Here is a 10,124-nt window from a genome sequence, read left to right as displayed (position 1 = left end):
GTCCCACCGGGAGGAGGCCCCGGGGAAGACCCAGGACACGCTGGAGGGACTATGTCTCTCGGCTGGCCTGGGAACGCCTTGGGGTCCCACCGGAGGAGCTGGAGGACGTGTCCGGGGTGAGGGAAGTCTGGGAGTCCCTGCTTAGACTGCTGCCCCCGCGACCCGGCCCCGGATAAGCGGAAGAAAATGGATGGATGGACCCTGCACTTTTGTCCTCTACAAACATGTTCTGAAATGCATTAGATTCACTTCATATTTCACTCTTTTTTCAAATGTGAATGCATTTGGACATGTTTCAAATCTGTATTTTATTCTTTATTTTACAGTAGAAATCTTAAATTGAATCGTTATAATTTACAAACTCTCATGAGCATCACGTGATAATCATGTGATGCTCATGTGTCTGCCAGACTGGGAAAAACTCCATATCGTCTTATGAGTTCTAACCACGTCAGGAGTTAGAACATGAAACATGTATTCTTGTTTAAAGAAGATCTCAAATGGGTTTCTCTACATATATGTTTATATATGTTCGTATTTGAACAGATGGAGGTAGGCTTCTGGAGCAGCACAAACGCTGAGGTAGCCAGGGCTGCACTGAATACACCACTAGAAGTCTTCTACACTATGCAGAATAAAACTGTTCTTGGTTTAGATTCCATATAGAGTTTATATTTCTGTTTGGAATTGCCACAGAAATCCACTGTGATTACATTAAGCCAGATGATGTCTGTGTAGATGCTCAGTCATCCAGGTCTGATCCATAGCAAATAACAAAGTTAAATCTGTCAACTGGACAAATCTTGTAGGAGTGAAGACGCTTCGCTGCTCATCCAAGCCACTTCTTCAGTTCTGGTCAGATTGCTGGTGGCCACTGCCTTTAAATCTATCTGAGGGGAGGGGCTAACCACAATGAAACTGTAAACAGCTGAGACAAACATTAGCCCTTAACGACCCTGCTATTGTTCTCATTGTTCTGGGTTTGAGGATAGAGTTGTAGATGGGGGAGAGATTTTGTCTCAGGCCCCCATTTCTGTTTAAGGAAGGATTCTCTTTCCTAACAAAAATTGCTTCTTTAACTCCCCTCTCAAACCATTTCTTTTCTCTGGCTAAGATCTGAACTTCACTATCTTCAAAGGAGTGGTTAGTGGCTTTAAGATGGAGATGTATGGCGGAGTGGGGTCCAGAGAAACTCTCCCGCCGGTGTTGGTACCTCTCATGGAGTAGCTGTTTAGTTTCTCCAATGAAACGCTCACTGCACTTGACTGCACTGAATGGAGACTACATTACGTTGTTTATGGCTCGGGGTTTTGTCTTTGGGGAGAACCATTTTTTGCCTTAAAGTGTTTGTGGGTTTCATTCTTGTCTTTTTCAAACCCACAAACACTTTAAGGCAAAAATTGAATGAGCAGCGAAACGTCTTCACTCCTACAAGATTTGTCCAGTTGACAGATTTAACTTCGTTGTTTGCTATTAGGCCAGATGCTGTTCCTGTCACAGTGAAACATAATGGCACAATTTGACTGGACTAGAAAATGTAAGAGGATTAAAATGGCAACCTCCTCCTGGTGGGAAAATGTTCAACCCACTGCACCACACCCCCACATTCAAAATATAAACCTGTTTTTGAAAGTAATATGGAATGCACTAGACATATCACTGGCATTAATAAATATAAGTAATAGTAGCAATAGTAGTAGTAGTAGTAGTAGTAGTAGTAGTAGTAGTAGTAGTAGTAGCAGCAGCAGCAGCAGCAGCAGCAGTAGCAGTAGTAGTAGTAGTCGTAGTAGTAGTAGTAGTAGTAGTAGTAGTAGTAGTAGTAGTAGTAGTAGTAATGGTAGGAGTAGTAGTAGTGATAGCACAGTGTAACACTCTCATACCAAAAGCCTTACACCATGTGTTTGTATTTCCGTGTGTGGAGCTGGGGCAGATAACAGTATTAGCTTTGGAAAAAGTGACACCACAAGCACAAAATATAAATACAATATAAACCTTGTCACTCAGTTGTTTAGAGCCTTTAAAAAGCAAAGTTGTAAGATCAATCTTTGGACCAGGTTCCACAGTGTGTGTGGAGACTGCAGAGTCTTACTCCTCAGTCTATGGTGGAGGCTGCAAAGTCTTTCTCGACAGTCTCTGTGCATGGAGACTGCAGAGTCTTATACTAGTCCTAACACTCCTCTGTTAAACTAGTCTTAACACTCATCTGTTAAACTAGTCCTAACACTCCTCTGTAAAAATAGTCTTAACACTCCTCTGTTAAACTAGTCCTAACACTCGTCTGTTAAACTAGTCCTAACACTTGTCAATTAAACTAGTCCTAGCACTCGTCTGGTAAACTAGTCCTAACACTCGGCAGTTAAAACTAAACCTAACACTCGTCTGGTAAACTAGTCCTAGCACTCATCGGTTAAACACATTCTAATACTTGTGGGTTAAACTAATCCTAACACTCGTCTGGTAAAACAGTCCTAACACTTGACTTTTCTTTTGTGCTTCTGTCCTTTTGATTCAAAGTTCTGCAGAGTTTTACAGAGTTTTCATAAAATGTAGAAATGTGCCCAGGCCTTGTTCCTGTCAGTAGTTTGTCCAAATCTCTGCGTGGGCACTTTATTATTGTAAAATGCTCTGAATAAGAACCAGTTTTGACATATGGTGACTCAGTTAATATGAATGATTCAAACCCAACGTTAAAGTAATGACAACATATACTTTGCCTGTACAAATGGAGTGTTTCTTGTAGAGTTTTTGAAGAGATCAGAGCCAAACAGCAATTGAAAGTTCACAGTGTGAGCGTCTGGACCCTGGTCCTGCAGAGGAGTGTGTGGAACCTGCAGAGGAGTGTGTGGAACCTGCAGAGGAGTGTGTGGAACCTGAAGTGTGTTGAGCCTGCAGAGGAGTGTGTGGAGCCTGCAGAGGAGTGTGTGGAACCTGCAGAGGAGTGTGTGGAACCTGCAGAGGAGTGTGTGGAGCCTGCAGAGGAGTGTGCGGAACCTGTGGAGGAGCGTGCAGAGCCGTCAAAGGAGTGTGTGGAACCTGCAGAGTGTGTGGAGCATGCAGAGGAGTGTGTGGAACCTGCAGGGGAGTGTGTGGAACCTCCAGAGTACATGGAGCCTGCAGAGTAGTGTGAGGAACCTGTAGAGGAGCGTACAAAGCCTGCAAAGGAGTGTGTGGAACCTGCAGAGAAGTGTGTAGATCATGCAGAGGAGTGTATAGACCCTGCAGAGGAGTGTGTGGGACCTGCAGAGAAGTGTGTAGATCCTGCAGAGGAGTGTATAGACCCTGCAGAGGAGTGTGTGGAAGCTGCAGAGGAGTGTGTGGAACCTGCAGAGGAGTGTGTAGAGCCTGCAGAGGAGTGTGTAGAGCCTGCAGAGGAGAGTGTGGAACCTGAAGTGTGTGGAACCTGCAGAGGAGTGTGTGGAACTTGTAGAGGAGTGGGTGGAACCTGCAGTGGAGTGAATGGAACCTGCAGAGGAGTGTGCGGAACCTTCAGAGGAGTGTGTGGAACCTGTAGAGGAGCGTGCGGAGCTGTCAAAGGAGTGTGTGGAACCTGCAGAGAAGTGTGCGGAGCCTGCAGAGGAGTGTAGGGAACCTGCAGATAAGTATGTAGAGCCTGCAGAGGAGTGTGTGGAACCTGCAGAGGAGCGTGTGGAACCTGTAGAGGAGCGTGTGGAGCCTGCAGAAGAGTGCATAGAGCCTGGAGAGAAGTGTGTGGAACCTGCAGAGGAATGTGTGGAACCTGTAGAGTGTGTGGAGCCTGCAAAGGAGTCTGTGGAGCCTGCAGAGGAGTGTGTGGGATGGGCCTTCTCCTCTCTACCTCTTTGTGAGTCACTACATTGAAATGCTGGCTTGAAGGTGCTGGAGTTTCCTCCCGTGTTGAGGCAGGCCTAGTTTTAAATGCAGTTGCCACATTTCACATAGCTTTGCTTCCCACGTGAAATAATATGAGTTCACTTGAGGAGTTCACATTGTGCTCGTGGGTTTGACATGTACCAAGTTTGGATATTTAATGAAATAGAAATGAGAGCCTTTATTTGGCCACAGTAGGAAAATTCCAGTGTTGCAATGCACAGTACATGAAAATATCCAAACCAAAATAATTACGAACTATAGCTATAATACACTTAAAGCAGAACTGCCTAACATTAACAATCACTGCTGCTTATCTTCATAGTCATATTCAAATTTGAAGTATTTCTTTAATACCTGGAGGTGTGTGATAAAACACATACCTGGGCCCACGACTATAGAACAAGTCCAAACTGTGCAGTGTTTTTCTGAATGGGAGCAGGGGAATAACCACTCCCCCCTCAACCCCACTATGTCTGGAATGTGAAAAAAGACAGCAAAAGACACAAACCAAGAGATTTTCACTGAATTTAAATGAAACGATTTTATTTTAAATACACATTTTGCTTATGTTCAGATATGTCTTGTTCATTGTGTTCATTGTAAAAAAGAGGGTTTACTGCATGCTTTGCCTATAAAATGGTCCACAGTATAGCATTTAACTTGTCTGTATCCATAGAAACTAACAGGTGATGCAAAGGTTGTGCCTTTAAAGGAGTTTCCCATAGAGTGTATATGTAAATGGACATAATTAACTCGCTAACCACCGAGTTCCAAACAGAAGTGTTCGTGGGCACGCTTTCAGCTCCATCGACTCCAATTCACTTTCTATTGAAAAACTGTGACCCCTCTCTCTGTAACTGCTGCTGTACGTCATTTTGGTCTTAAAATGTTCGTATTAACCTGCTCTACATGATGCTTTTTTTAATTTTTTTTTTTTTTTTTTTATTTCACTATTATGTCTGTAAATCAAGAACATTAATAACAGACAAATCAGCTGACTTCTTTCCCCGAGGTTGCTCATGCTAACATTAGCAACAGGTTTGATTTATATTGGTAAGCACCCACCCCCTGCTAAACCAGTGTTGACGATGACATGTTAGCAAGAACAAATATGCATATCCGTAGTTTTTATTTCTTCATTAAAACATCTGTAATTTAATAAATGCAGTATAGATATGTGCAATGCCCTATTGTGGAACATTCCAGGCAAAGCTGCTTTATGACAACCCCCCCTACCAGAAAATGTGCAGAGTGCTACAGACTGCAAACATCTGTGAAGTTAATATACAGACTGAGGGGAGAACCTAAAGGAGAACATCCTCATACATGCAGGATCCGCACGGAGGGAATCTGACCCACAACCTCCTCATTGTGTTTGTATGTTTCCGTATGTTTTTTGTATGTTGTAAATATGTGTTGAACTTTGCTGCCTCTTGGACACTTGAAATAGAGGTGTTTAATCTCAGTGGGATTCTGCTGGTTGAAAAAGGTAAAATAAATAAATACAAGTTGAAGACAAAAGACGATGACCACTAACCAGTGTCTCATCCAAATCAACTCATCAATTTACTGACTGTTTGACGAACCTCTGACCGGCCACATATGGAAATCGGAACTCCCTCCATGATGATACCTGAGTTTACGTAGCTGCTGCTAATGACCATCCTTCCCATGATGTTCGCTCTCTGGCCTCCTCCAGTCCAGCTCCTCTGCTCATTTATTCGTGCTCTGCCCACACAAAGCCTCTGATGTCAGCAGACAGAAGGCACACAGCCAAGAATTCAACAAATCACATTTTATATTGAGCCTGGAAAAAGTCAGACTAAAACTGCCTTATAAAAATCTGAAATAACACATCAGTGACGCACGACTATGCACTAGTTCAATTTGGATCACTTCCTCAGTACAAAATGTCTGCCTGCTTCTTTAAGTTTACCTGCAAAAAAGTCTACCTTCACCTTTAAATGTGCCTACCCCTTTAAGTCAACCTGCAAAAAGACTTCTTGTATCTTTTATGATCCAAGATGGCGCCACATACGGTCGCCCTGGTGATTTGGTGCGAGGATGTTCCACCTGCGGCAGCTGAGGAAACTCAAGCTGCCAGTCCAGATGATGGTGCAGTTTTACACTTCCATCATTGAGTCCATCCTCACCTCCTCCATCACTGTGTGGTTCGCTGGGGCCACTGCCAGGGACAGACAGAGACTGCAGCGCATTGTGCGCTCTGCTGAGAAGGTGATTGGCTGCAGCCTTCCATCTATACAGGCCCTGTACGTCTCCAGGACTCGGGGGCGAGCAGGCCGTATAGCAGCTGACACTTCTCACCCTGGACATGGACTATTTGAGCCACTTCCCTCTTGCAGGAGGCTACAGTCCATTGGGACCAAAACCTCTCGCCATAAGAACAGTTTCTTCCCCTCTGCTGTTTGTCTCATGAACACTTTATAATATCTGCACTAAACTGGACACTTTATAATACCGGTCACTTTAATAAGCCACTTTGCACTGTTGTTCTGATGCTGCTGCTGTATATATTTTCTCCCTTTAAGTATTTCATTTGATTTTTTGCCCCTTTAAGTCTATCTGCAAAAAGTCTACCTGCATCTTTAAGTTTACCAGCAAAAAGTCGATTTAAGGGTACTTTGACGAATTGTGACGCGGTCTAAGTCTACCTGCACCTTTCAGTCTACCTGCCCTTTTAAGGCTACCTGCCCCTCTACCTGCACCTTTAAGTCTACCTGCCCCTCTAAGTCTATGTGCTTCTTCAAGTCTACCTGCCTCTTTAAGTCTACCTGCCCCTTTAAGTGTACCTGGTCCTTTAAGTATAACTGCCCCTTTAAGTCTACCTGCCCCTTTAAGTCTCCCTGCCCCTTTAAGTCTACCTGCCCCTTTAAGTCTACCTGCCCCTTTAAGTCTGCCTGCCCCTTTAAATCTTCCTGCCCCTTTAAGTCTTCCTGCCCTTTAAGTCTGCCTGCTCCTTAAGTCTACCTGCCCCTTTAAGTCTGCCTGCCCTTTAAGTCTTCCTGCCCCTTTAAGTCTTCCTGCCCTTTAAGTCTGCCTGCTCCTTAAGTCTACCTGAGCCTTTTTAAGTTTGACAGAAATAGACCAGGGGAAGTATTCTTTGTGTGACGATGTGACACAGAACAAAATGATGGAGTTTTAATGGGTCTGGCGTAGCTTAGATGTTTCACATTATTTTGTACCAGCTCTATTCTGAGACAGGGATTGCAACCTTTTTCATATTTTGCTCATTGTGGAAAATTATAGGAATCAGAAGAACACAAACATCACACACTGAAGCAGAAACATAATGTAGTGAGTCACTTTTAAAGGCGGTAGAATGCAAATAGTGAACTGGGTAAAGAAACTGCATGAAAATGAGAACAGGAAGCAGAGCCAATTATGGAAAAACTGAGACCGACCAGTCACTGCTCCTGTGTCCCATGCCATGTATATATGCCATGTAAATATATGGCATGGCATATATATATATATATATATATATATATATATATATATATATATATATATATATATATATATATATATATATATATATATATATATATATATATATATATATATATATATATATATATATATATATATATATATATATATATATATATATATATATATATATATATATATATAGAGAGAGAGAGAGAGAGAGAGAGAGAGAGAGAGAGAGAGAGAGAGAGAGAGAGAGAGAGAGAGAGAGAGAGAGGGAGAGAGAATATATATATAGATATATTACATGAAAAAAAAAACTCCTAGAGTTTGTGTTTGTCCACAATGATCTCTGTATTTTTTATACAGATGCCCGTCGATCTGATCTTCACGTCCTCCATCTTGTCTCAAGTACCCTAAATGTGATCATCCAGTCAGATTTCTTTGTTTCAGTGAGGCATGTAAAACCAAGGAGCTCATTGTTCATGACCATTTTGAACAACATCATATCTCAGATTAACAGTTTAGTGCTTCACTCTAATTCTGCAGAAATGGTTACATGTCACCTGCATGATTCCATGGAAGTTAAAGCCATACTTTCTAATATTCTCCACATATATATGTTTTATGTTACACTGTGGAATTATACCTAAAGAAAAAACACTCCCATGGAGACAAGCATGTTTTTTCTAGAGTCAAGTCCAATAAAAACAACCATAATGAAAAATTAACAAACAAACAAACAAACAAACAGACATGTTTTTATTTTAGTTAGGGTGCGGTTAAAAAGTTACATACTCTGGCTTTAATATTACGTAAATATCTATTAACTGGACATCTGCTGTTCTAAATGCATTGCTGTCTGGAGCCTGGGCAGTGTAGGAGTAGAATTTGACATGCAAAGGTTTTCAAATCCCTTCCACCTCATGAGGAAGTGTCAAACGCTGCTCCCTGTTGAATTTTTTTTGTTTTTTCTTTTGTGACTCATGCCGTTGCCTGAAGAGAAAACTTTCAGAATCACAAAGGTTTTTGAAGCATCCACCATGAACCAGTGCAGAGCTCCACAGCTCGAGCCTGGTCTGAGCTCCTTCTGCTGGGTACATGATGTAACCAAGACTGCTCTGTGTGGGTGGCAGCACTGGAGACAAGGAGAGCTCATTTCTACTCTCTGTGGTTTGAGCACGAGTGAGAGACAGGTCCTGGAAATAAAGGTCATGGAAATACAGGTCCTGGAAATACAGGTGTGGGAGATACAAGTGCTGGAGATTCAGGTACTGGAAATACAGGTGCTGGAGATTCGGGTGCTGGAGATACACGTGCTGTAAATGCAGGTGCTGCAAATACAGGTGCTGGGGACTATCTGATTTTGGATTAAAATATAAATGAGATCATCACAGAAAAATGGAACAAATTCTTTGCATCTGTGCATTAATCTCTATGGAGGGTCTGCCACCCCATTGTTTCCGTGGAGATTTTATTGCTTTGCCTATGGCAGTGGCTCTCAAACTATTCACACCAAGTAGCTCCTGCGATATCTAGCTTTCCAGGGACCGTCAGATCTAAACCCAGACTACAACAGGTCTGCGAGACAGCAAAACCAGGTCTAAAAGGAGACTAGACCATGAATAAGCTCATTCAAAAATAACAAATAACCCCAAGAAGAACTCAAATGTGAATGTGTGTCTGAATAAAACAAACACTTAAATTTCAAGCTTACCGTCAGTACTGCATTCACTGTAACTTTCTCTATGTAGAGAAGACAAATGAGTAAAAAGTCATACTGGGGAGCATTCCAGGAGAAGCCATCGAGACATGCAGATGATGGATGACCAATCAGAGAACCCACATGTCTCCGCCGTCTCTCCCTAACCTTAACCCTTTCCACACAGACGCAGCTTTAGCATAGAGGTTGTATGGGCCCATGAGGATGGTAGACAAGCCTTGTTTACAAGTAAGAGTACCATTACTTCAAAATAAAAGTACTCAAGTAAAAGTACAAAGTAGTGGTACAAGAAATGAAGAACACAATGTATTGTAGGAGAGAAGTACTGAAGTACACAATTTGAGAATGAAATAAAATCATATCTGAAGGAGCTTTTACACTGACTCACAGGGAAGAGCAGCCAAGACATACGAGTACAACACTGTACAATATATATATATATATATATATATATATATATATATATATATATATATATATATATATATATATATATATATATATATATATATATATATATATATATATATATATATATATATATATATATATATATATATATATATATATATATATAGGAGGAGCTCGGAGTAGAGCCGCTGCTCCTACACGTTGAGAGGATCCAGCTGAGGTGGCTCGGGCATCTGCTCAGGATGCCTCCTGGACGCCTCCCTAGGGAGGTGTTCTGGGCATGTCCCACCGGGAGGAGGCCCCGGGGAAGACCCAGGACACGCTGGAGGGACTATGTCTCTCGGCTGGCCTGGGAACGCCTTGGGGTCCCACCGGAGGAGCTGGAGGACGTGTGCGGGGTGAGGGAAGTTTGGGAGTCCCTGCTTAGACTGCTGCCCCCGCGACCCGGCCCCGGATAAGCGAAAGAAAATGGATGGATGGATGGATAAATGACCTTGATTTACAAAAGTTAAAGGTGCACTGTGTAACTTTTTGCACTTCCTGCTTGTCTCATGGATGTTTTTGCTTTGTCTGGACTGTATTAGGATATTAACAGCTATAAGGTATTAACTGCTAACACATAACAAACCAATGCATTAACATGTTTTAAAAGTTTCACTTTCGTCTCCCCTTCCTTTGCTCTCTGTGCTAA

At 42.3% G+C, this 10,124-nt stretch overlaps 1 protein-coding gene across 1 annotated transcript; it reads left to right on the top strand.

Moving 5' to 3' along the window:
• The first annotated feature begins 3,456 nt into the window (after window positions 1-3,456).
• On the top strand, window positions 3,457-3,837 carry LOC117376029 (putative small proline-rich protein 5). Its single transcript, XM_033972438.1, has one exon. The coding sequence runs from the start codon at window positions 3,457-3,459 to the stop codon at window positions 3,835-3,837; it is 381 nt and encodes a 126-aa protein (XP_033828329.1).
• The last annotated feature ends 6,287 nt before the right edge of the window (window positions 3,838-10,124 follow it).

The sequence above is a fragment of the Periophthalmus magnuspinnatus genome, chromosome 9 (genome assembly GCF_009829125.3).
Source record: "Periophthalmus magnuspinnatus isolate fPerMag1 chromosome 9, fPerMag1.2.pri, whole genome shotgun sequence".
Lineage (NCBI taxonomy): Eukaryota > Metazoa > Chordata > Actinopteri > Gobiiformes > Gobiidae > Periophthalmus > Periophthalmus magnuspinnatus.
The sequence above is the reverse complement of the archived record's forward strand: the minus strand, read 5'-3'. Positions and strand labels throughout refer to the sequence as shown.

Coding starts and splice junctions, on each gene's coding strand:
- LOC117376029 (XM_033972438.1), top strand. CDS start 3,457: ATGGAACCTGCAGAGGAGTGTGCGGAACCTTCAGAGGAGTGTGTGGAA.